Source organism: Ceratotherium simum, chromosome 3, assembly GCF_057802395.1.
Source record: "Ceratotherium simum simum isolate JZ-2026a chromosome 3, ASM5780239v1, whole genome shotgun sequence".
In the NCBI taxonomy this organism is placed as follows: Eukaryota; Metazoa; Chordata; class Mammalia; order Perissodactyla; family Rhinocerotidae; genus Ceratotherium; species Ceratotherium simum.
This window is the reverse complement of record NC_141902.1, coordinates 38,080,103-38,106,396: the sequence shown is the minus strand read 5'-3', so window position 1 is coordinate 38,106,396 and position 26,294 is coordinate 38,080,103. Positions and strand designations below refer to the sequence as shown.

Genomic DNA, 26,294 nt, shown 5'->3' with positions numbered 1-26,294 from the left:
GGAGTGGCTGCAATAAAGAGATGAAATTAACATCAGGCTCCTCTTTGCTTGCTCTCTTGGTGACCTTCCTATCTGTCTCAGTCTGTTGACTCCTAGGGCAAGGTCAGTGGGCAGCCCAGAACTGCATCTGCAAACAGGTAATTACTAGGCGCTTTTAATGATGATGATGAAGAAGATAATATTAGGGATTTGGGGGATTTAGAAAATATTCCAATGGAGAATTGTCCCTGAGGACCCTCCCCAGCCAGCTTCTCCAGCTCCCAGAGTTCCTTCAGCTGAGCCGAGCGAAGCTCTTCTGTGGACAGGAGTACGATGCATTCCTGCCTGCTGTGTTCAGGCTTGAGTTTATCTTCATGATCTGTATATTTTTAAAAATCATTCTTTAATTAATAAAATTATTATCCTGACTTTTTTGTACTCGCACCAACATTGTATAGTTGTTTTAATTTGAACATACTGCATTATTTGTCCTACAACTTGCTTCTTCCTCCCAACAATAAATCCTGGATATCTTCCTCTGCCAAGATACTTAGATCTGCCTCATTTTGGCAATTCTTTGTCCTCGTACCTGTGTGGTTCTCTGAGCGTCAGCTTTCGGCCGCCGCTCCTTTCTCCCGGTGTTTTGAGGTTGCCTGGCCTGGCGGGCGCACTGCCGAGGGAGGTCCTGGAGGAGGCCGGGCGGGTGGGCGTGGTCCGGGGGCCACTGGGGATATGCAGATGAGGTGGGCGGCGCCCCAGATATACCCGCGGATAGCGGCGGGCCGGCGTGCCCGGTCTCGGCGGACTCAGTCAGAGGCAGCCCGCGGAACCTGCTTCCCTCAGCGCAGCGGAGCCTGGTTCCGGGCTATCCCCGGAGCGGGCCATGCCCCCGCGGGAGTTGAGCGAGGCCGAGTCGTCCCCGCTCCGGGCCCCGACCCCTCCCCCGCGGCGGGGCAGCGCGCCCCCGGAGCTGGGCATCAAGTGCGTGCTGGTGGGCGACGGCGCCGTGGGCAAGAGCAGCCTCATCGTCAGCTACACCTGCAATGGGTACCCCGCGCGCTACCGGCCCACGGCGCTGGACACCTTCTCCGGTACGTTCAACGGCCGCGTGGCTGGACGTGGGGTTGTGCACCTGCGGGCTGGGGCCCGCGCCGAGGCGGGAGGGCACGGAAGCCCCCGGGGAGGGAGGCGGGAGTAGACCTCGAGGTGGCGCTGGTGAGGCCTGCTGGGACCCGGGACGCTCTTCCTCACTCCGACTATCCCCCGCCCCGCCCCTGCAGTGCAAGTCCTAGTGGATGGAGCCCCCGTGCGCATTGAGCTTTGGGACACAGCGGGACAGGTGAGAAGCTGGGAGCGGCCTCTACTGGGCTGAGGGGAGGTGGGCTGGAAGCTGGGAGGACCCCAGATCTATCAGGAATGGAGCAGGCCTTGGGCCCTTGGTTACGAGTCTCAGGTCTCCCACCCCGGGTGATGAGCGGATTCCCGCTTTCTGTGGCAGGGAATAACTACTAATGACTACTAATGACCTGGCTTTCCCATCCCAGGAAGATTTTGACCGTCTTCGCTCCCTCTGCTACACGGATACCGATGTCTTCTTGGCCTGCTTCAGCGTGGTGCAGCCCAGCTCCTTCCAAAACATCACAGAGAAATGGCTGCCCGAGATCCGCACTCACAACCCCCAGGCGCCCGTGCTGCTGGTGGGCACCCAGGCCGACCTGAGGGACGATGTCAATGTTCTGATTCAGCTGGACCAGGGGGGACGGGAGGGCCCCGTGCCCCAACCTCAGGCTCAGGGTCTGGCGGAGAAGATCCGGGCCTGCTGCTACCTAGAGTGCTCCGCCTTGACGCAGAAGAACTTGAAGGAGGTGTTTGACTCGGCCATTCTCAGTGCTATCGAGCACAAAGCCCGGCTGGAGAAGAAGCTGAATGCCAAAGGTGTGCGCACCCTCTCCCGCTGCCGCTGGAAGAAGTTCTTCTGCTTTGTTTGAACTGCTATCGCAGCGTAGGGAGCAGTAGGCCATCGGCCACAGACTTCTGGAACCTGGGGCAAGGGGCCTTTGAGGGGGCTACTGGCAGAGCCAGGCCACTCCATAGGACTCAGTTCCCTTATGAACACTGTGGGGACTCGGGCCTCTAACTGCCCACACTTACACGCCAGGGTGAGCCTAGGGCCTGGAGGAAGGAAAGCTCTGACTTGGATTTCTGTGGTCAAGGCTCTCAGAGAAATCCCAGCACTTTGGTTTTCATGGGGTGGTTCTAACAATGTCAGCCACCTTCACACAGTTTGGGATCCAATTCCCAGTTTCTTATCATAGGCCCTCACATCAGCCTGGCTGAATTAGGACCCCTTGTGGTCCCCACCCCTTCCTTGTCACAGGGGTCAGGAAGAGCCTGGGGAACAGCTGGGAATCTTGAAGGGCTGGAAGGTGTCCAGCTCTGATTTGGAGAGAAGTTTGGGATGGACTAGTAAGACAAAGATCAGTGAGAGATTGAGAGGGAGCAGGAAGCAAGGCCCTGGAGCCTTGGGACTGGAGGCAGGCTGGGGAGGAGGAGGCAAAACAGAGGGCTCGGCCTGGAAGTACGAAGAGCAAGGAGAAGGAGAGCAGAGAAGTGGGGCAGCAGAGGAGCAAGGCTGACACCTGGGCTGCCCTCAACCCCCAAGGCTAGGGAGGGCGGGGCTGGTCCCTGGGAAGAACTGAGTCTCAGGGCTCCCTAGGCACTGCCCAAACTGGCTGGGCCAGAAGTGGGGCAGGAAGTGAGAGGCAAGGCCCAGCAAGAGGAGGGGGAGGAGCTGCAAACTAGAGCCTGAAGGAGGAGGCTGGGGTCGCCTCTTTCTCCAAGGTCACAGCCTAGAAGATAGAGCAGTGCAGAGTCTGCAAATAAAGTCTTAAGTTTCTGAAGCTGCTGTCTGTGTCATTTCCTGGAGCAGTCAGCCTGTTGCTCCCGCAAGGCTCAGTAGCGTGGCTAGAGACAGGTTGGGTACCGAAGGACTGAGGCTAGGTTGAAAGGTGGGGGCTGGACTAATGGGACAGTGTGATGGGAACTGGACTGGGGAGGCAGGTTTGGAGCTCCCTGCTTGGGGCTTAGCTAGTTCCCAGGAGAGCTAGCGTGGGAAGCAGCCTGGAAACGGGTTTCCCCAGGTGTCAGCGCCAGAGCTGCTTTCCCATGACCTCACTGGGCGGGTGGTGCCTCCCCCCCACCCCCCTCCTTTCTAGAGCACCGAGCTCAGCGCTGTGGCTCTGGGGCAATCCTGAACCCTCCAGCCTTCCTGTTCTGATCCTTCTAACAGTTCACAGGGCCCAGGGTCCCAGGTTGGGGGGCTTCCTGTCTCAGAGCCTGAGCATGAAGGAACCCCCGTGCAGCCTGAACCTCAACCACTGGCCAGACTTCTTGGACTTGGGTTGGTTGGACCCAGTCTTTAGCCTTGGCACTCAGAGTCCACATAAGGACCTATTAGTGAAGGTCAAGGTGCTGGTTGTCAACAATTTAAATAGAAGTTTGGTGCCTGAAATCCTGGGAGTGAGGGTTCATTGGGTGAGGACTTGGCGAGGAGCAGGGATCCAGAGAACATTCCCTGAAAACAGAGCTGAAAGGAACATTAAAGGGCACTTTGGGGGGAAAAAACCCTCATTTTATTTTACCTGTAAGGAAAGTGAAGTCCAGAGAAAAAAGGTAGTATCTGAAGTGCGAGATTATTACCAAGTGGCTCTAGAGCTGGGTCCATGGGTAAGTGTTATTTCTGTGGAGAGGTATTTCTAAGGCTCACCTGGGACACCTGCTAGACAACTGCTGGGCCAGGTGAGCGCTCGCCCTGTCTTGGCCCAGCTCCCTCTGCACGAAGTTACAGCCCTGTGTGTGAGAAAGAGCGTGGCTGAGGGACAGAAATCCTAGCCAAGTGAAACCTCAGATAATCCCCAAGTTTAGTTTTAGCCAAGCCTGTCCGCCTCTTGCCCCACCAGGGCCCTCCCCCAGAGCTCTAGCCACCTCGCCTCCCTTTGTCCCCTCACTCCCTCAGGTGGTGGTGCTGGAGCCAAGTCCTGGGGGGTCTCACACCCCAGCTCCATAGCCTGCTGTTACCTCAACCCAGCCTGACACACTCTCCTGTGAGGCAGAGACACAGGCTCAAGTTCAGGCTCTGATATCAACCAGGACCTTAGGCAAATCTTTTCCCTTCTCTGTGCCTCAGTTTCCTCATTTACAAAATGAAGGACTCAGGACTCTGGATTAGAGGTTTTCAGACTGTTCTGAGGGGCCTTAGAGGTGCCATGAGTGGGGAGAGGAAGCCTAAGCAGGTGATCTCTGGGGCCCCCATCTCCAACTTTTTCCCTAATCCTTTGATGGCACCAGCACATCCACATCACCATGCCTCCTCTCCTGCTGGGTCATCGAGCCTGGTCAGCACCTCCTCCAGCAGCCTCACCCCTATGTCCCTGCCACCGCTACTCCCCACTCCAGGCCCTCTAGTGCTGCTGCCTTCCCTCTGGCACCTCCCCGACTTGACTGTCACCAGCTCTCATTGCCCACAATGAACTCCCAGCTCCTCATTTCAGCATTGAAGGACTTCTCACATCTGACACCAACCTGGACCAGGCCAGCCTGTCCCGGTGACCCCCACCCACTGATCCCCAATTATTTCTTGACTTCTGACTTCCAGTCTTTACTTTGGCCAAATCCTCCAGTTTGGAAAGTGCCCCTCTCAGATGCCCTGTTTCTCCTCTAGCCATCTTCCAATACCTTGCTTCTCCAAGAGGCATCTCTTACCTGTGCTAGTGTCTGCACTGTTCTCTTGGCACACCGAGGGCACTCTGAACCTGGTCACCGACTCAGGCTGCATCTCCCCAGCCAAATGGAGAGAGAGAGAGTCCCATACATGCCCATGTACTCCCACAGGGAATCGGGTTCAGGCAATGTTTGCTGTGAGCACTTAACTGCTCAAAGTTAAAAAGCCAACCAGTGAGCCATGGAGGGGACCCAGAGGATCAAGTTCAGCTCCAGGTTTATGTCACCAAAGCCTGGAGACAAGGCTAAGAGCAATGGCTTGCTGGAAAGGCCCTCTGAGGTGCAGGGCCCAGCCCAGGCAGGATAAGAGGGATTTACCTCTGGTTCCAAACCCCCGGGCTCGCTCTGCTTCTGTCTCTCTCTAGAATATGGTCTCTCTACCTTTCTGGAACTGTTTTTATCTCTTTCTCTCTCTCTCTTTCCCTTGCCTCTTTTTCTCTGCTTTCTCCACTCTTGAATCTAAATTTAAAGGAATATTGATTATATTAACTGGATAAAATTGTATGTTTCATACATATACATTGCTAGATATGTCCTTATAGATGTAAATTGTTCTTAATGTTTGTTTAACCAACATTTAGTTGATTTTTTATAAAAAATGTTTTTTTTTCCCATCATAAATACTCACAGAGGGGCCAGCCTAGTGGCCTAGTGGTTAAGTTTGCCCGCTCCACTTCGGCGGCCCAGGGGTCGCAGGTTCAGATCCCTGGCGTGGATGTATGCCCTGCTTATCAAGCCGTGCTGTGGCAGGTGTCTCACATATAAAGTAGAGGAAGATGGGCACAGATGTTAGCCCAGGACCAATCTTCCTCAGCAAAAAGAGGATTGGCAACAGATGTTAGCTCAGGGCTAATCTTCCTCACCAAAAAAAAAACTACACAGAAAAATTGGAAAATCCAAAGAACTATAAGATTAAACATTTACTCATAGTCTTAACGCCCCAAAAAATCAATAATAACATTTTGAGGTACTTCTTTCTAGTCTTTAGTTCTATGCATAGTTTTAAACATTTTTTATGATCCTGCTGTATACACAATTTTGTATTTTTGGTTTTTTCATTTAAAATTTTAACAGTGTGTTTTCATGTTATTATAAACTCAAACCAGAGGCTGTAACTGCATGTGAATGTTTGCTTACTATTTCCCCTGACCATAATTTCTTCAACTAGATCCCCATTTGGGGGCATTTAGGTTGTTTTCCTTTAACTTTTTTTTCTATTATAAATGAGCCTACATCAACAATTGATTATTTTTTCCACCATGGGTTGTTGACCATCTACCAAAAAAAAGTTCTTCATCTTTGGCTTGGAGACTGGACCCCAGTATAATCCCCAGTGGCTTCTTTGAGGGACCTTGAGTTTCTGTGTATGTATGACTGGAGTGGGGAGGGGCTTTTTCTGTTGGACCATGACTAGCAGATGGTGGGTATTCAATAAATACTTAATGATGACACAGTGTGTATATGTTTGTGTTCATACGCATTTCTCTGGGTTCCTGTTTTTGCTCTTGTGTATTTAAAGTGGATGTTGTCTTTATGCAAAACTCTGAATAATTCCATATATGTGTAAGTCTCTGTATCTACGTCTGTAAATGTGCGTGTCTATCTTTATGCAAGATGTGTATAGCTCTGCATGTGTATGTCTGCCTTGAGTAGTGTGTATTATACACAACCCTATGTATGTGTCTGGGTGTGTGTGTTGGTCTCTGTGCCTGTGTGTGCACATCTAGGTTGGGCCCAGTTTCATGGGGACCTGTGTCCATGTGTCTGTGTGTGTCCAGGCTCAGTTCTGTGTGGATCTGTGTGAAGGTCTCTCTCCACGTGTGTCTTTGTGCTGGGTGTCATGCTGGGCCTGGGCTGGCGTGTGTGTGTGCCTTGCTCCCTTTCCCCCTGGGAGTGGAGTGATGCCCAGGGCAGAGGTGACACCACACCCTCCCTGAGCTCCCCGTTCTCTTGGGAACCAGCTTGGGAGAGTGAATGAGACCGAAAGTAGACTGCGTCAGGAGCGCCGGCCCCTTTTGCAACCAGCCCAGGCCCCGGGCGGTAACCGCGGCTCTCCCAGGTCAGACCTGCCCACTGTGCCTGGCTGCCAGGAAACCCAGCTCCCAGCGGGGCTGCGCTGTCAGCGCCCTCCTTGGGCCTGGGCCAGATCCTCTGGTGTGCACAGCTCAGCCAGCAGAGGGGCCACATTAGTCACCCTGTGGCAACAGCAGAGAGTGACTTCCTGGGCCTGGGTAATGCTGGCTGTCCCAGGGAACCACTGCTTTCTGTCCCTGTATGCAGCAATGCTTGGGCAGCCTTATCTCCTCCGTTATGGCATTCTATTCTTACAACTGAACTTCAAGATAGGCCAAGTGGCTCTTATTAGCTCCAGTTTTCAGATGAAGAGACTGAAGCAGAGTCACATGACCAAGGTTAAGGCAGAACTGGGCCTTGGACCTGGTTTCCTGACCCTGGGCCCAGGCCTTTTTCTAGTGTGCCACCTTGGGGGTTCTCCTCCCTAGACACAGTTCTCTTAGAGGGCAGGGCTGGGAGGCATGGTTTATAGGACAGAGTAGGTTGTCCTGGGCTGGGGAGGGAGGCAGAGGGAGACGGGGCAGGTGGTGAGATGTGAGGAGAGATGTCAGCATTGACCCAGGCCTGCCCTCCTGGTGGAATGTTCTCAATGCTTTCTCCACTGAACAGATAATTTTCCCCATAACTGGGATGAACATGGAATTCATTGTTGGACTCAGGATATTTTTGTGACCGAATGGGAGCTCTGTTAATAACCTGGGCTTATGGTCACCTTACTTGTAACCCCTCTAAAAGGCAGAGCCAGTCATTGTCATCAGCTCCATGGCCTCCTTGACCCTCACCTGTGCCACGCCCCCCCGCAGTGTCCAGATGACTCCTTGATCCCTTGGCAGTGGGGGGCAGCAGGGGAGCCCTTGGGCCCTTTGAAGCTGGCAGAAAATCAGGTAGCACAGACCCCACCCAGGGACACCTGACCCATGATTGCTTCCTCCCTCAGACCTGTATTCTCTGTGGCTATATTCCACTGCCTCTACCCATCTTCTCTCCCTCCTCAGTACCCTGCACCAGTTGGGGAGCAAGCAGAGCTTGTCTCCAGAGGTCTCCCTCCAGGGACGGTGAGATCACTCTCCTGGTAAGAGAGGAGAGTCTCGATTCCTGGGGCTGTGTGCATTTTTCTACCTATGGTACCACCCTAGCCCTGCCTAATAGGCCATGTGCTCCGCTGACCACCCCATCTCCCACGGGGCCTCCTGTTCTAGCCCCATCCCTGACTTGCTGGGCAACTATGGGAAAATTACTGACTTCCTCCTTGTTTGAGTTTCTCCCATTTGTGAAGGAGGGCTAATACTCTCTGCCCCTCCCTGGTTCCCAGGGGGCCTGCAGGGATAAGCAAGATAATAGCGGGGAACTGATTTAGAGGAAGCTATCGAGAGCCAAGTAAGAGGTATCAGTGCTGGCCTCTGTTTACATGGGTGTGGACCTGGGGTTCCCAGCCTCCTGGGGCTCGGGACCAGCCCTGACAGCTTCTTTCCTGGCTCCTGGCTCCTTCGTCCCACTTCCTGAGAAAGGACAGAAACTGAAGCCAAGAGTCTGGTGGACTAAAGAAGATGAGACATCAGAGCAAAAAGTTTGGGGCTGAGGAATGCTGGCCTTCCGGCCTACCTCTGTCCCCAACCACTGGCTGTGTGACCTTGAGACAGTTGCTGCCCTTCTCTGGGCCTCAACAACTTGGCTCTGACAGCCTTCCCCAGCTAAGCACTCAGAGGGCCCTAGAGCCTATAACCTGAGGTCAACATCATGGTTTGGGGATAGAAAGGATCTTGTCATCCAGTCCAAGTCCTTTACTTTTCGTAGACCACTATGAACTCTCTCCTTGGGGGCCACAGACTAACCCCTGGTCATAAACTGTTTGCAAAGGGGATCATTTGAGAGAAGGTAAGTGGGTCAGAGAAAATCCACCAGGAAGATAACCCCAAGTGAGTTAGTGGGATGACAATGTAATCTTTTGTACTCCATCAGTGTTTGATTCTCCCTGTACCTTCAGTCTCTCCCCCCGTGCCTAAAACCCAGCACAGGCCTCTCCTCTGCCCTTGGCTCTCTGTGGCAAGGACACCGGCTCTTCATCCTTCCCACTACACCTACGACAGCCTCCACTCCCGATTCTGCTCCCTGCCCAGGTTAGGTTTCCACCTGGCTCCTCCACTGCTACTGCCCTCTCAGCCATCCGTGATGGCCAGCTCTCTCAGCCCCAGCTTCCTCCTTCCTGACCCTGGCAGGCTTTGAAACCCCTCATCTCTGAACTTCTCTCCTCCCTCCTGTCGCCCCTCTGACCGCTCCTCCTCTGCTTCCTCTTCCTCCAAGAAGAGGCTGCGTCCTCACTTTCTGCTCTCCTCTCTAGGGCCGCTGTTACTCTCGCAGTAATCTCCCCACTCCTCTGTTTCACCCTCACCGTCTATTCCCAAATCCAGGAGCTCGACCCCCTCCACCAAGCCCAGACCCCTCACCTCTAGGGCCTCACCAGGATGCACCCACAGCTAGAACACTCAGAGCTAACTATGGCCCAAAGACTACAAAACTCATATGTTTTTGCCTTGTTCCTGGCCCTATTTTATGTTCCTTCTTGCTCTTTTTTATCTTGTTCTTATTTATACTCACGTTATCTCATAATTTATAGACCGTTTCAAGCTGCCTTTAAATCCTTCCCCAGTAAGGCAAGGCATAAGCAAACAAAAACTAAGTAACCAACAATAAAATCAATAAAACCAGTCTCCATCTGGTACCTGGTGACCCCTCACCTTCTGCCTGGTTCTCCTGAAGCTGCCCCCACTCCAGTCAGCCCTGTTTCTCTCGGTGGCGCTGCCACCCATCCAGGCTCCCAGGACAGAAACCCTGAAGGCTCCGCTGACTCAGGCTCTCCCTCTGCATAATCTAGTTAGTAAGTCTTGGAGCTTCTTCCTTCCCCAGATCTCCAGAAGCTCTCTCCTCTTTTCCATCCCCACTGTCTCTATCCCATCTCAGAACTTCATAGTCTGATGATTTGTTTCCTTCTGAAATATATCTGAATACTTAAAAAAAAAAACTTTTTCTTATTATAAAAGTAATAGATATTCATTGTAGAAAATTTAGAAAATGCAGGTTGACAAAAAGAAGAAAAGGAAAACCACCTCTAATTTCATTGATGAGAGATAACACTATGGACATTTGAGTAAATATATTTTTTGTTTTTCTAAACATACAGCTTTTTTTTTCTTTGATGAGGAAGATTGGCCCTGAGCTAACACCTGTTGCCAATCTTCCTCTATTTTATATGTGGGACACCAGCACAGCATGGCTTGATGAGTGGTGCATAGGTCTGCGCCCAGGGCCTGAACCTGCGATTGGGCCCCAGGCCATGAAGGAGAGCGCACAAAGTTAACCAGTACCCCACCAGGCCAGCCCCAGCCTTTTTTTTTTTTTTTTTTTAGCTCCACAACAAGTGGCCTCTTAATTTCTCTCTCAGTCTATTTTCTTGGTCTTTCTGGTTCTGGGCTCCGCTGATAGAACCCCCAGGAGCCACTGTAGATGGGCAAGGAGAGGCATGTGCTCTCAGAGATCCTGTGGGAGAGTGTGGGCCATCCCCTGGGCTGAAGCTGGGCTTCCGGGTTTGGGGCTTCCAGGTAGCGCTATTGACAACAACCCCTCCCAGGGGGGGCTGAAAGTGCCTTCCCAGGCTTGAGTCTAGCTGCGGTTGGGTGGGGAAGGGAGTGGTCTTGTGCAATAGGGCACACCACTCCTCATTCGGGGCTGTTTGTTTAAGTGGGCAGGGATGAGTCTGGAAGAAACTGAGCTGTTTTTGTGTTTATTTGAACTATTGGGACCAATAAGTTTTGGAGAAAACTCCCCAATATAGGGAAGGCAGGAAGGGTTATAAGGGATAAGATGATGAGGGTCCCAAAGTTGAACGCCTGGCGTGCCCTGGGAGCAGCCGGCTTGGTGGGGGCTGTAGAAGGGTTAGCACCTGCCCAGCTGGAGGACCCGAACTCAGCGCCTGCATTGCTGCAAGAATGTGGGCCACAGATTGCCGGTCCCCTAAGTTTTCACAAGAAGCTAGAAATATGGATTTTTAAAAAATGAAATTTCCTGACTTTTTAAATGTTGGAAACTAATTAAAGAAATTAAAGTGTTGTTTGAGTCAAAGCATGATTGCAGGCTGCTAGCGTGCAACCTGTCGACTAGCCTTCACTGCACTTCTATATGTACTGCACATAGGGTACCCGGCCTAGCTTACTTGGTGTGGCTTCCTCCCTCTTTCCCTCTCCCTGCGGTGCGACCTCTAGTAATATGGCCTGCTTACCTCTCCACTCCTTAAAGCTGAGTTTGGATCACTCCTTCCCCTGCTCAAATTCCCAAGTGCCCACTGACGTGGCCTTTATCCACCAATGCTTCAGCCAAACCAAGCAGCTTGCTGCTCCCCAAACAAAACAAGACCCACGATCTCCACTGCCCAGCTTTTGCTATGATTTTGTTATGCCTGGAACACCCACACCTACCTGCTCATCTCATTTTATACTTCCTCCATGAAGCCATTTCTCAACCTCCTTTTTTTTTTTTCATTTTTTTTTTCAACCTCTTTCTTAATGGCTTAACCAGCCCCTGCTTTACTCAACAGACATTTGTTGGATACCTCATATCCGCGAGAGGGACCAGCATGGAGGATGCTGAGATAAATAAGACCCATCCCTGCCCTGAGGGGCCTGGACCAGATGAGGGCAGACATATACTGACAAGTGCCGTGTGAACGTAGCAGAGTCGTGTACAGCATGAGAGAATGGAGAGGGCAGCAGTGAACTTTGGCTAGGGAAACAGGGAAGCCAAATCTGGAGCACGGGGTGAGTAGGAGCTTTCGGGGGGCAAATAGGCATTTGAAGGAGAGGCAACTGCCTGTGCTGAGGAACCGAGGCATGAAAGTTCTGAGAAAGGGAATCATTTGGGTGGGATGGAGCGGAGGACGCCTGGGAAACTCACCGAGATAAGGGGCAGTTTGGGGACCAAATTGTTTTGTTACAGTATTTGCATCCCTTTTGCCTGCGCTCCAGAGCGTAACTCCAGGAGATCAGGGGCTGCGTCTCGGTTTTCATTGCTTCACATCTACCACCTGCCTGCGACTGGTGTATTCCGCCCGAACTCTTGCAGCGCCCAGTAGTGGTAAGAGCGCCCCCTAGCGGCCTCTGCGCGCTCCCACCTCCTGTCGCCACAGCGGACCCAGCTGTGCCCTCCCTGCATCCCAGCAGCTTACTACGGATGGCGCTTTGTCTCACTTCATCTCTACCCCTCCCTGAGAGGAGGATGTTCCCTTAGGTCCAACAAACACTTATCAGGCACTTATTCTGTGTTGATCACTGTTCTAGGCATCAGGGTACAGAATTTAAGGAGTCATTAATCACCTCAGCCCTGGAAGTGCTCAAAGAACCAAAGGATGAGGGGAGTGGTTCCCAGTGCTGGGGGACCAGAGGAGGGAGCGAGCCCATTTTAAGCCTTAAAGGATGGACGAGTGGCTGGCAAAGTAGAAAGCAAAAATACAGTGCCCTATGAACTGGGAACAGCCAAAGCACAGCAACGAGCCCCACCCCGTCATCCACTCAATATTTAGCTAACCACTGCCGTTTACCAGTCATAGAGGGAGGAAGGGGTGCTGGAGACCCAGAGATGACTAAGTTGCCGTCTGCATCTCCGGGAGCTCAAAACCCAGCGGGAACACAGATAAGTAAATGGAAAAGGGGGTGCTGTGCTCTGGGTCCTGTTAGCAGACACAGGGCTGTGAAGCAAGGAGTGCCACCTTGGTGTGCATGGGAGGATTTTGTGAACAAGAACCTGAGCTTAGGCTGAAAGATGAAAGTGGGGGGTGGTCCAGGCTGACAGTACAACAGGTACAAAAACACAGAGGTGTGAGAGTTACCCATCAAAAGAGGTCTATCCTGGGTGCTAATATGGTTCTGCTTCTTGATCTGGGTGCTTGCCTCCTGGGTGTGTGCAGTTCCAGAAAAGTAAACTTATGACTCATGTGTGTACACTCACCTCGGCTGCACTTCGATTGTTGAAAAGTAGCCCCCAAACTCTCACATGGCCATTTTATTTTTCTGCATAGCACTTATCACAAGCTAAAAGTATCTCTTTTGTAAGACTCTCTGGAGCCATGTTAGGGTTTGAATCTGGTCCTCCCCTACGAGCTCTATGACCTTGGGAACTCAACCCCACTGAGTCAGTTTCCCCATGTGTAAGATGGAGATGATGATAGTACCTTCACCACAGGCTGTGTGCCAAGCCAGTCACTTGAGATATGGACAGCACTTACAGGGTGCTTCCTCTGTGCTCATCATGACAACACCGAATTTCTAATGCTCGGTGGTGTCTGGTACATGGGAATTCAATAATTTGTTGAATAAATGAAGAAATGAATTAAAAATATGATTTTTCTTTTTGCACCAGGAGGTGGCTCAAACCAATGGAGGGGTGTGGGTTGGAGTGGAGAACCTCAACTGAAGGCTCCGGGCAGGAGCACAGAGCCTGGGGAGCAGCTACACTCCTGTGAATCCACAAAGGCTTCTGTGGGCACAGGGGAGATGGTGACCTGGGCCAGATGGGACCCGTCCCCAGCCCCCACACAGAAGGGAGTGGAGATAAGAACCTCCCCTCAGTCCTCAACTACACACTGCAGTGAAGACTTGTCCCAGCTACTGAACAGGCTTGACAGGCTCAAATCAGGGAGAAATAATCCTCCATGGCAGCACTGCAGCCTCCAGAGGCCCCCTGCTGCCATGGCCTTCTCACCCCTCTCCTCCCCTCCCCTCTGGTGGTCAAACTTGGCACTTCCCTCCACCCTCAGGGGCTGGGGCAGTTTCGGGAAGGGTGGGAAAACCTGCTCAACAGGGTGGCCAAAGCCTGAACCGGTTGGACAGGGCAGTCCCATCTCCCCCCAGCGGCCCTGTCCCTCTCCTGGCCGACAGAGCAGAGGCAGAAGCCTCACAGACAACCATTTTATTACACTGTGAGCGGACTGGGGCCTGTGGGAAGTAGGGGAGCCTGGGCGAGTGCGATGTTAGAGAGCCCTGGAGGGTGCGGGGAGGATGTGGTGGATCTGGCTCTGTATGCCAGGCCGGGCTGGGCTGGGGCTCACTCTTGGGGGAAGGAGAAGAGGCAGAGGCCAGATGGCCACTTTCCACTCTTTTCACCCACCCCCACGGCATTAAATAAACAAAAAGCAACTCTGTACAGCACAAAATGTGGAGGTCCTTCCCCCAAGCCCTGGACCGTGCAGAGTGGGAGGGGCAGCTTGGAAGGACAGGGTTAGGGCCTCCCGCTTCTGACACAGGCCCAGGCCCCTTCCCAACGCCATGGGGTGGAGGCGGGCAGCTTCAAACCAGAAGCAAACTCCAACTTCCTCTGAAATCCTAGGCAGAGAGGTCCATCTGTGTGCAGGACTCCTGGCTCAAGGGTTTTCTGCTCCTCTCTGATCCTTGAGCTTTCTCAGGAGCAACTGGCCTCTGAGCTTAGCTGAGACACCTCCAGGTGGGGCTGGAGCCCTGGCCTCTGAGGCAGAATTGTCCCGGGAAACAGGCTGGAGGAATCTGGTCCCAAAGTCTTCCCCAGCCCAGCCTCCACTTTGGCAAGGAGGAAGCAGGGCCAGGTGAGAGCTGGGGAGAGCCTGTGAGAGCCTGCAAGGGCCCGCAAAAGCCCCAGACTGAAGGGCCAAGGCAACTCCAGCTCAGAGGGGTCGAGTCGTGTGGTTATAGACCAGGTGCTCCGTGTCCTCGGTGGTGGAGACTGTGGAGCTGGTGGGGGTAGGGGGTGGAGGGCGGCGGTGGCGGTGTCTGTGGAAGCTCTTTCTCTGGTTCTTGAAGAAGCAGTAACCCAGGATGGCTACCACCACCACAATGCAGGTGGCCAGGAGCACTGCAACGGCCACCTCCACGGAGCCTGGGGGATGAAGGGGCCAAATGAGGAGCTCCCAGGGCCTGCTCAGTTCTGATGCCCACCCCCACTCTATATCAAAGGGACCAAGTCAAATGGATGCCAGGTGTGGAAGGACCTTCAGCACATGAGAGCTGAATGGCTCCATGCAGAGCTCAGTGGGAGGGATGCTGATGGGCCATGGGTCTCAGCTCCAGGTCGCTCTACTTGCAGGCAGTGTAGGGAAAGGCCCGGGACTCTGAGGCAAACGTCTGGCATTCACTTTACTATGCTTCCCTCCTTTGCCCATGGCAGGTAACATTGATTGTGGCACTCTGCCCCTTTAGTCAACCTCAGGATCCTTCTCAACACAGGTTTAGGAAGTCACAACCAATTGTGTGGAGTTGATCCTCAAGTTGATACCTATTCATTGGTGACAGGGCAGACCAGGGCTTACCTACGCTGGGAATGGGGCTTTCCCGCCGCAGGCCAAATACATCCTTCTCTACAAAATGATGGGGAGAGAGACAAGTCAACACTAAGGGCTCTGAGACTCAGCTGCTCCCCGGTGCCCCAGACCCCCCACTGCCATCCTCTCCTGCCCCCATTCCAGGCACTGAGGATGAGGTGTGACCAGCCCAGGCTTTAGGACAGAGCAGAGCACCCTAGCTAAGCCTTTCCCTTCCCATCTTCCACCTCCCACTGCCCCGCTCACTGGAGATGCCATGGCAGGACTCAAGACACTGCTGCTCCTCCTCAAAGTTGTTCTTGTTGCCATAACAACCGCCATAGGTAAAGCGGGCGCAGCGTTCACTGAAGGGGTTATAGTACCAGCGTGGGATGCTCTCTAGGCAGAGGCCCGTGTCTGGCAGGTCCACACAGTGCCCTGCGGGGTAAGGAGAAGGCAAAGGGGCAAGTGAGTCCATGGGGCCTCCCTGCCACCATGCACCAGGCTCCACGTGGTTGCTACCCACCACCTCCCGACCTGCCTTATGCTGAGGACGGCTGTGACTCGGTGAGGGCCTCAGAGCCCCAGAAACGTCTGCTCTGTCTGCGGTGTTGCCAAAAGCAAGGAAGACAAATCCTGGACAATAATCTTAGGCACAGAAGCAAACTACCCTGACTCACATAACTATTTCTTTTTCAGTTTTTCTGATGTTGTCAAGGACTCAGCTTCGTCTCCAGCACTGGACAGTCCACCTTTTAACAAAGAGGCTCAGGGTCTGAGCCTCGGCAGGCAACAATGTCCAGCTAAAATTTATTACATTGTTTTATTATACTCATTTTAATAGTTAGTCTCAAATTGTGGCATGTAACAGTGGCTTTCTATTTATGGTAGTGATGTGAAATTTCCTTTTCAATACATTAAGTTAAAAAAGCAATGGATTAAAGAAAAAATATTCAATAAATAACATGTCAGTGATATGTGGGCACGGCTCAATTTCTGAAGGTGTTAAGAGGATGACTGATGATTGGGAAACACAGAGCCAAAGAAGAAAGCCCAGGAGCTCCCCTGGCTCTTCCTGCCCCCAGCCTGGCCCACAGAGCAGGCCCCTCAGCACGCTGTTGGGATGAGTAAGGATGGCGGCGCTGGCATGTGCCCTGACCCAGGGGACCTGGGGAGCATCTCACCTTTGTCACTGCGGAAGTGGATGTTCTGGAGCTCTTTGAAGCCACTGGTGTCTGCAAAGATGAAAGATCAGAGGCTCAGGCCCAAAAAGGGTCTCCCAGGGGTGCACAGCGAATGGTCGGGACCTCCCCGCTGCTGCCCACCGCCCCTTTGTCTCCCAGGCCTCACATTTTTCACAGGTGGCCTCGTCGGAGGCATCAGGGCAGTCGGGAGTGTCGTCACACTCCAGGAAGCTGTCGATGCAGCAGCCATCGCTGCAGCGGAACTTGGTGGGCGGACAGGTGCCTGAGCACACTGGGTGGGGGCAGGGCGGGGCAGGGGAGTGAGGTCAGGCTTGCGCAGAGGCCAGCAGGTACCAAGGGGCCATCATCTACCTGGCCCTCTACCCCAACACAACACCATGACACGTCTTTGTTCCCCTCCCACCCTCCAACACACAAACTGGGAGAATAAGAGGATGCTGGGCAGCGAGGGGTGGAGTGCTTGTGGTCCTTCCACGTACTGTGAGCGTAGGAATGGCTTGGACAAAAGCAGCTTGGTCAGGGGCATGGACGTGATGTGGCAGGGGTGAGGGGAATAGAGAAAGGAGCAAAGCCCACCTGGATGGTGCCTTTCCACTGAGGGGCCTGGGAGAGAGAAGAGAGAGAAGTGAGAGGAGGCAAGGCCAGGCCCCAGGAGGGATGAGCTGATCAGGGGAACTGGGGACTGGGAATGGGGGACTCCCATGCCCACCTCCCTGACTGGTGAAGACAGACCACCCACCCTGGGGGAAAGTCACCTGAGCCCCAAAGCTGCCTCACAAAGGCCCACCTTGCACATCGCGGCAGGCCAGCTTGCACTCTTCTTCCCGAAGGTAGTTATTCTTGTTGCCCAAGCAACCTCCATACACGAAACTCTTGCAGATCTGTTCTGCAGGGTCGTAGTACCAGCGGGGGAAGGAACCACGGCAGCGGCCCACCTTGCTGGACGCGAGGCAATATTCTGGGGAGAGGAAAGCCTATGATGGGTGCCTGCAGGGCCAATCAACAGAGGCGGGTGATTTTAGGTGCTGTCTCCCCGCCCCCACCCCCTTACCTTCTGTCTGCTTGGCGGACAGCACAGTGAGTGTGACATTGGTCGTGCTCTCTAGCTCATCTGAGCCAGCTGTCAGCTGGAACAGGTAAATGCCTTCCTTGAGTCCCCACAGCTCCACCTGGTCCGGATCATTCCTCTGTATATAGGAGTGGCCATCAGGCTGGGACCCCCTGATGCCCTTGGGCTGCCCCAGGCTCTCCCAGCCACACGCCCCCTTCTAGGGAGAGCGAAGGGACTTGGTATTAAATGTATCCTCAGTTTCTATCCACCCCATCCTGTCTAGAGCCACTGGTTGGTCTGTGGCCCCAGAAAGGGGACCCTAGAGAGTGGAGGCAGGGGTCAGGGAGCCAGCCCAGTGTCTCACCTCTACCCTGACGTCCGTGTCACCCTGCAGTAGGTGCCAATCTGTGTTCTCCACACCCTTCAGCACTAGGGGTTCCTGGGGCTGCACCTTCAAGTCCACGCCTGCCCAGGCCCTGGGAATCCGGGACCCTGGGGGAGGGGGAGGTAAGGTCAACTCTCACCGAATGGACCAGATGTCTCCTGGCAGCGGGGCAGGACGGGCCACACCTAGACCAACCTAGGCCTTGGCCCACATGCAGTGCAGGTGGGAGCTCACAACTAAACCATCTTCTTGCTCTCTCTTTAGATATTTTGTCTTTGGTAAACTCACTTTCTGAAACAAATTCCTGAATAGCATGTGCCATTTGATTCCATTTAGGAAATTTATATATATACGGGGGGGACTGATTACTATCTTCTACAATAAGCAGGTCTTCCGCTAATTGCTTTAAAAAGTTAAAAGTAACATTATTTTTGAAAAGCCAAATAAGTAAATCAGTAAATGTGTAATTAACACCCATCACCCATCACTCTGCTGCCCAATTGCTGCTGAGAAGCCCATCCTGATAGAGGCCTTACGCTCAGAGTTCCTGGGCAGCAACGTGGCAAGTCTTGGTGTCCCAGGGTGAGTGGCCACAGGAAGAGGCTGTCTCTGCCACCTCCGACAGACTCTGCCTCCAGTTATGAGGGGGCCCAAGGTAACCAAGCCCTCCCTCCACCTGACAGTGCCTGTGCCTGGGGCTGCCTCCAGTCTCAGGTTAGGCGCTGGAGAGAGAAACGAGCACAAAGCAGGACTCCTGCCTGTAGCGAGTTGAATGGTGGCCCTCAAAATACATGTCCACTTCTAACCTCCAGAACTCATGAATGTGACCTTGTTCGGGAAAAGGGTCTTTGCAGAAGTAATCAAGTTAAACATCTCCACATGAGATCATCCTGGATTAGCTGCGAAGGCCCTAAATCCAATGACAAGTGTCTTTACAAAAGACAGAAGAGGAGAAGATAGAGTCAAGAAGAGAGGGCCATGTGAACAGAGTCAGAGACTGGAGTGACGCAGCCAGAAGCCAAGGAATGCCTGGAGCCACCAGAATCGGGGGAAGAGGCCAGGACAGATTCTCCCCTAAGGCCTTGAGAGAGAGTGTGGCTCTGCTGACACCTTGAGTTTGGACTTCTACCTCTAGGACTGTGAGACAATGAATTTCTGGTTTTTTTTTTTTTTTTTTTTGTGAGGAAGGTCAGCCCTGAGCTAACATCCGTGCTAATCCTCCTCTTTTTGCTGAGGAAGACCGGCTCTGAGCTAACATCTATTGCCAATCCTCCTCCTTTTTTTTCCCCCAAAGTGCCAGTAGATAGTTGTATGTCATAGTTGCACATCCTTCTAGTTGCTGTTTGTGGGACACGGCCTCAGCATGGCCGGAGAAGCAGTGCGTCGGTGCGCGCCTGGGGTCCGAACCCGGGCCGCCAGTAGCAGAGTACGAATACTTAACCACTAAGCCACGGGGCCGGCCCGAATTTCTGTTGTTTTAAGTCACTCAGTTTGTAGTAATTTGTTACAGCAGCCATGGACAATGAACATACTGCCCTTGAGGGGACTACAGTCCAATTGGGCAGATAAAACCCAGCAACATGGGAGAAAAGACCCAACAAGATGAAGTGATACATGGTACATGTACAAGACAAGGAAGTGGACACTGAGAGAAGGGAGAGGCCACAGCAGGCTGGAGGAATAAGTCAAGGCTTTCTGGAGATGGAAAAAAGGATTTTTTTGATTCTCTTATTTTTGTTTTTATTTGTTTAGTTGTAGGGAAGAATGTGCTGTGTTGTTGATGACAGCAGAAAACACGAGGAGCCAAAGCAAGGAGTTGGGAATGTGCAAGGCTGCTTTGGTGGGCATTAAGAAGACCAACTGGGAGCCAGCCCTCACAGCCTAGTGGTTCAAGTTCGGCACACTCTGCTTCAGCAGCCTTGGTTCAGTTCCTGGGTGCAGAACCACACCACTTGTCTGTCAGTAGCCATGCTGTGGTGGCGGCTCACATAGAAGAACTAGAAAGACTTACAACTAGAATATAAAACTATGTACTGGGGCTTTGGGGACTGAAAATTAAAAAAAGAAGAAAATTGGCAACAGATGTTAGCTCAGGGCGAATCTTTCCCAGACAAAAAAAAAGACGACCAGCTGGGCTGGAAGAGACTTCAAAGGGCCCTAAATGCCAGGCCAGGGTATGTGGACACAGCAGGAGTGATATTCAAATACTTAACTGGTGGTACAGGAAGGGGACAGACACTGGCCATGAGCAGTGGCACAGAGTTCTAGAAGCCCCGGCTGCACCAGACACTGACCTCCTAGAAGCATGATCCAGGTCCAGGAGTTGTAAGGGAGGGGCCGAGGGCCCGGGGAAGCAGGGAGAGTCCTGAGCTCTGGGCAGCAGCTGTTTACCCATCTGTTTGGAATTATTTCTAGGGAGTGAGGAGGCAAGTGGACCAGTCAGCGGTTCAGGGCAGATGCAACAGGAGTGGTCCGCATCAAAGGTCTGACAACTAAGGGGATGGAAAGGAGGATATGAGAACAATGCTGGGCAGACGCTTCAAGCATCTGTGCCTGACAGGCTCTGCGAACTGGGGAGGAAGAGCCAGGGCCCAGGCGGAAGGGAAACCAGATCTAGAGGGAACATGTGGGTTCAGTCATAGAGAAGTTGAATTTGAGAGACAGAAATCCATCCAGAGGGGAGGTGCACAGTGGGAGCTCCAGAGAGGCCAGGGTTGGAGACAAATCTGTAGTCACATTTATTAACAAAGCTGCCACTTGTCGAGTGTGTGCCTGGCACCACGTAGGTACGTTACCTGCATCATCTACGTCAGGGATTGGCAAACTATGGCCCACAGGCCAAATCTAGCCCACTACCTGTTATATTTCTAAATGGCTGAAAAAAATCAAAATAATAATATTTCATGACATGTGAAAAGTACATAAAACAAATTTGTGTCCATAAACGGGAACACAGCCTCACCTATTCATTTACATATTGTGGATGGCCACTTTCCCGTTACAAGAGAACTGAATAATTCTGACAGAGATTGTATGGCCCTCAAAGCCTAAAATATTTACTATTTGAACCTTTACAGGAAGTTTGCTGACCCCTGACCTACACTGCCTAGCTTCCTAACTGCCCTACCACAACTGCCTCCTCACCCCTTTCCAGATGAGAAAAGTGACACTAGAGAGGTTAAACCACTTGCCCAGAGTCACTCAGTTTCTAAACAGCAGAGCTAGGATGGGAAGCCTGGTCTGTCTGACTCTATAGCTCATGCTTTCTCCAAAACACCATGCTGCAGGTCACCACCTGCTTAGAGGTGTGATTTTGATTGCTTTTCTTGTGGTTTTGTTGTTTTTAGCTTAGGTAATACATGTATATGATATAAAATTCAAAAACTACAAAAGGGTAGTGAGAATTAAGTCCCCTCTTCTTAACTCCCCAGGTTCCTCTCTCCAGAAGCACTCCACTCTTACTAGTTTATGTGTGTGTGACTATCAAGAGAGAGAATATTGAATTCATAAGCAGGCAAGTTCTTCTTCTTGTTTTGTCCATAATATATTTTGGAAGTCATTCCATAACAACACAACGAGTTTCTTTTCTTTTCTTTTTTGGTTGAATAGTACTCATTGTATGAATACACCAAAATTTACAACTTATTTAACCAGTCCTCTTTTTTCTTTTTTTGTGAGGAAGATCAGCCTTGAGCTAACATCCATGCCAATCCTCCTCTTTTTGCTGAGGAAGACTGGCCGTGGGCTAACATGCGTGCCCATCGTCCTCTACTTTATATGGGACGCCACCACAGCATGGCCTGACAAACGGTGCATCGGTGCGTGCCCAGGATCCGAACCCGGGCCGCCAGCAGCGGAGCGCACGCACTTAACCACTAAACGGCCCCACCAATCTCCTCTTAATTTAGATTTTTCCTTCCTTCCTACCTTTCTTGCTTCCTAAGAACTAAACTATGCTGCCTCGGGGTTTATTATTATTATTGAAACAGCATCACAGTATCCAACTCTAGGATGTTGACAGACATTGAGATTGTTTCCAATCCTTTGCTATTATAAACAATGGGACAGTGAATAACTGGCTGGTAAGTTGCTTTACACATGTATAAGTATAGCCACAAGACGAATTCCTACAAGTGAAATTGCAATGAAGGTTGTGCATTTACAGTTTGTTCTTGTTTTTTTGTTTTGCTCAGGAAGATTCACCCTGAGCTAACATCCACTGCCAATCTTCCACTTTTTGTATGTGAGCCGCTGCCACAGCATGGTCAGTGACAGATGAGTGGTGTAGGTCTTAGCCTGGGAACCGAACCTGGGCCGCCGTAAAGTGGAGCATGCCAAATTTAACCACTAGGCCACCAGGGCTGGCCCAGCATTTACAGTTTTGATGGATGTCACCAAACTGCCCTCCAGAGAGGCTTTACCAAGGCTTATGTCAAGTGTAAGAGTGAGTTCAAAGGGACAAGAGAAGGTAAAAGGTAAGAACAGCTCATAGGAGGCTGAGTCATAGGGATTCCCCTTTGGTGAGGCAGAGAAGGCAGAGCCAATGTGGGACTCACAGAGGGTGGTCCCAGGGGTGAGAAGACCAGGACGCATGGTGACAGCAAAAGGATGGGAGGAAAGAGCTTCCACAGAGAAACATGTCAGATGGTGCAGAGGCCTATGAGAATGAGAAAAAGGACTTGGGTTCCAGGGGTTAAGGGGAAATACGACTGGGAGAGCAGGAAGCAAAAGTCCCTGTCTGGTACCATCCCTCAGTCCAGTGGCTTGGCTGGCCATCAGGAGAGGGCCCAACAGGGTCAGCCCTGAGGAGACCTCTGTGACGAAGCACAGGGGGCAGTGAGCTGGGAGTGGCCCGTTCCTCCCTCCCTGCATTTTTCAGAAAGTAATCAGCTGTCTGAAATGATAAAGAAGACAGACTCCTTGGCAGTCTACCTCCAAGCCAGGCAGCCCCCAGGGTGGAAGTGGCAGAGCGACGTGTCAGACCTTGGGCCAAATCAGCAACGTCCCATCCCCTCCAAGCCCCAGTCCTCAGGAGCAAGGGGCACATGCCCCACCCTACCACTCCCTTCTTCCCACCCCTAAGAGAGCAAAGGGCCAGAGTGGCAATAAATCCAGCCCCTCCCCCAGCTGCCAGGCCTCAGGACATCTCCAGGGAACACAGACTCCACCTTCCAAGCCACTCCTCCAACGGCAAGAGGGGGAGGGTCAGGGAGGGGGACCCGAGGAAGGAGCAGGGTGCTCAGGAGGCGGCAGGAATCTGGACTGGACTGGCCACAGGCAGGAAAAGGGAAACAAACCAACCCACCCTGGGGAGGATTTCTCTACCCAATACAAGAACCAAAGATTTAGAAGTCCTGAGCACCCACCCATCTTGCCTGCTCCACCTAGCCTAGCCTCCAGGATTCTCTAATAGTTTTATCCTGGTCTTATCCACCTCCAACCTCTCAGCTGATAATGGACTCCCTGACACACACAGCTTACCCTACTCCTCAAAGCACTGCAGCGCCTTGAAAATGGTCTGGAGCTCACACTCAGTCCAAGCCCTACCTAGCTCCCAGGTAATCCCCATTCCCCAGAAAATCCCCATTCCACCCTGTCTTGTGCCAAACAGGCTAATCTAGGAGTGGGTAGGGTTTCCAAATGAGAAAGGCTGTTCCCAAGACCATGTAGCCCCATCCAGCCCAGCTCCCTGACCAGACCCCAGAGTTTCCAGCGCCAGCCCCGGAGTGGGGCTCCCATGGGACTCTGTCAGAGCAGGAAGGGATCTCAGGTCAATCAGAGTCATCACCACCTACACTCTCTGCTACTTCCTTGTGGAACAGGCTCAGGCTCTGGCTCAGTGGGACTCGGTGGCCCAGCCTGCCCCGAGATGGTGCCCCCCTCCTGGAATCCACATCCCACCTCACCTCAAGGACCCAGGAGAGCTACTGGAAAGAGAGGGAGAGGGGCAGGCCTTCACTTGGGAGAGAGAATGGCCCAGGAAAAGGCTGAAGGGGAAAGTTCCTTCTCTACTTTCCAGAATTGAGACCAGCCCCATACTCAGCCCCAGCCCAGTCCTGGCCCCTGGCTTCCCCAGTCTCTGGTTCTGTTATCTGCTGGGCTGTCTTGGGTCAGAGACAGGTTTCTTCCAGAAAGGTGGTCTTGTGTGAAAAACAGCAGAAGACTTTTGGAAGTCCCTCCTGGGGTTGAGTCTTGGGCCTCCCATTTATGGGTAGTGTTATCCTGAGCAAAATTATTTAACATGGGAGTCAGTTTCCTAATCTAAAAAGTAGGATGACTACTAATAGCACCCTTTTCAGAGGTGGGTGTCATGAGGCCTAAGTGAGAGGCTGAGTGGCACAGCAATCAGTAAACTGTAAAGTGCTAACAGAGGTTATCAGGCATGACCCATCCCTGCCCTGGAGCCCCACCTGGCCAGAACAGCTGGTGGAGAGAATGGGGAACGAAGGTCTCTGGAGGGACCCTGAGCCAGATAACTGCTCAGTCCCAGGAGGAAGGAGAAGGAGCCCTGGCCCCCACTTTGCCCTCATCCCAGGAAGTAAACAAGGTGAGCAGACAGCTTGGCTACCAGATCCTAAGCAGGCAGAGCACACATGCACCTGCCTGGACAGCTGACATCCCTCCCCCACCAGGTATACATACCAGCGGGCTGACTCACCCAGCAACCCTCCTCACCGCACCCCCCCAGAGCCTCTAGGCTACTGTGCCCACAACAATGCCCCCTCCCCTTTTGGGTCACCCCCATTCTGGGTTTGTTTTTTAGTCTCTGGGGTCTGGCAGTTTTCCCCAGACCACAAAAAGGGCAATATGTGGGGGGAGGGGTGCAGAGAGATGCTAACCAATCCCAAACCCAACAGCGGAGGAGGAGACTATCCTTCACCAGGCTCACTTGACAGGGCCTCAAGGCGCCTAGGACAGTGCTTGGCCAGAGTGCCTATCTGGTCACCAGGCAGCCTCCAGACAGCTCACTCCCTGACTCAGCATAGCAGGGCCAGAAGTCGGAAATCCCAAGGTGCTGCCTCCGCTCTTCCATACACACATCCCAGAGGACCAGCCCCCTCAACAACCTGAATTCAGGAGCCAGAGTCGGGGGTCTCAGACGTCGCCCCTCCCCACTCGTTCTTTGTTTACTGTTTTTTTTTTTTTTTTTTTAAAGATTTTATTTATTCAGTTTTTCCCCCCAAAGCCCCAGTAGATAGTTGTATGTCATAGGTTCACATCCTTCTAGTTGCTGTATGTGGGACTCGGCCTCACGTTGGACGGAGAAGTGGTGCCTCAGGGCGCGCCCGGGATCCGAACCCGGGCCGCCAGCATCAGAGCGCGCGCACTTAACCGCTAAGCCACGGAGCCGGCCCCTGTTTACTGTTTATACTGCCTACTTCTAAGGAGGAGTTGGGGTAGAATGGACTCTCCTTAACTCCTTCCTTACGCTCGCCTCCCCCACGACTCCATCACCAGCGCCTTTTCCGAGTCTCTCCAAACCCATCCCGGCACCCTCCTCCTTACCTCCAAAGCCCTGGGTCCGCAGCTCGCGGTAGGAGCGGTAAACCTCCCGCGTGAGGTAGTTGATGAAGCCCCCCCTGGGCGCGAACTTGCACACGAAGTTCTGCTCATAGAGGCAGTCCATGAGGAAGCAGGTGGCGATGGCGTCCTCCCCGCCGTCGGGGTGCAGCTCCACCAGAGCCAGGTTGCAGTTCTGGGTGATGCAGCAGGCGCGCACGCAGTCCCAGCCGCGGCGGACGGTGGGGGAGCCCAGGAAGGTGGCTCCGTTGCTGACCGAGGCCTCGGTGTCGAGCACGAAGTCAGGCACCCCGGCGGTAAAGCGGTCCAGGCAGGCGGCTCCCGTGGGCAGCTCGGGGGGCGCGGGCGGCGGCCCGGCCTCGGTGCCCCGGACGACGAGCGCGCACAGGAGCCAAACCGCGACCGCTAGGATGCGGGCCTGGGAGAGGCGGGCGCCGGCCATCGTCCTCCCAGGGCCGTCACCCTCCTCCCCACGGGGGTCACCTTCACAGTGCAGGCCTCTGGGCTCCAAGGGTGTTTGCGATCTGCAAGAGGGGAGGGGACGGAGGAGGAGACACCCCGGATCAGCTGGGGAGACTTCAAGGGAGGCGGGCCGGCCAGGAGGAAGTGAAGGGGAGGGCTGGGGAGCACCCCGAGAGCGAGAGGAGCACGGGGGCCCGGCCCTCCCACGCACACTCGGGAGAGCCGGCCGCCCGACAGACCGCCAGATGAACAGCTAAGGAGCTCGCGTACCGGGACACACGCATAGGCGCAGAACAAAGGGCCAAACATGCTCCGAGCCCGCTCCGCCTCCGCCTCGCGCGCCGGCGCCCGCTTACCTGCGCAGGTGAGTGGGGTGGGGCCGGGCCTGCAGAGGTTCCGGTCCCGGCTTCCTGCGCAGCTCGGGCCGCCGCTTCCGCCCCGGTGCCAGGTGCACTAGGGATCGGCCGCCTCCTCCCCCAAGTTTCTGGTGAAACTGAGTCAGCGCGGTCGGGGCGTGGCGGACAT

General features: G+C 53.2%; 2 protein-coding genes across 5 annotated transcripts; one reads left to right on the top strand and one right to left on the bottom strand.

The window, feature by feature from the left end:
- Positions 1-784: 784 nt before the first annotated feature.
- On the top strand, positions 785-2,879 carry RHOV (ras homolog family member V). Its single transcript, XM_004421429.3, has 3 exons — positions 785-1,070; positions 1,260-1,318; positions 1,524-2,879. Exons 1-3 carry the CDS (start codon positions 863-865, stop codon positions 1,965-1,967), a joined length of 711 nt encoding a protein of 236 aa, XP_004421486.1. The 5' UTR covers positions 785-862; the 3' UTR covers positions 1,968-2,879.
- Positions 2,880-13,770: 10,891 nt separating this feature from the next.
- On the bottom strand, positions 13,771-26,294 carry SPINT1 (serine peptidase inhibitor, Kunitz type 1). Of its 4 annotated transcripts, none has more exons than XM_087425269.1 (11): positions 26,126-26,294; positions 25,293-25,831; positions 17,766-17,893; positions 17,402-17,537; positions 17,138-17,308; positions 16,927-16,953; positions 16,496-16,621; positions 16,330-16,380; positions 15,413-15,583; positions 15,155-15,202; positions 13,771-14,724 (listed from the first exon to the last, which is right to left on the bottom strand). In XM_087425269.1, the coding sequence occupies exons 2-11, from the start codon at positions 25,747-25,749 to the stop codon at positions 14,513-14,515; spliced, it is 1,527 nt and encodes a 508-aa protein (XP_087281395.1). In that variant the 5' UTR covers positions 25,750-25,831; positions 26,126-26,294; the 3' UTR covers positions 13,771-14,512. The 4 variants fall into 4 exon arrangements, with proteins under 4 accessions (XP_087281395.1, XP_087281387.1, XP_087281391.1 ...); XM_087425261.1 differs by lacking the exon at positions 26,126-26,294 and adding an exon at positions 26,040-26,119; XM_087425265.1 differs by lacking the exons at positions 15,155-15,202; positions 26,126-26,294 and adding an exon at positions 26,040-26,119.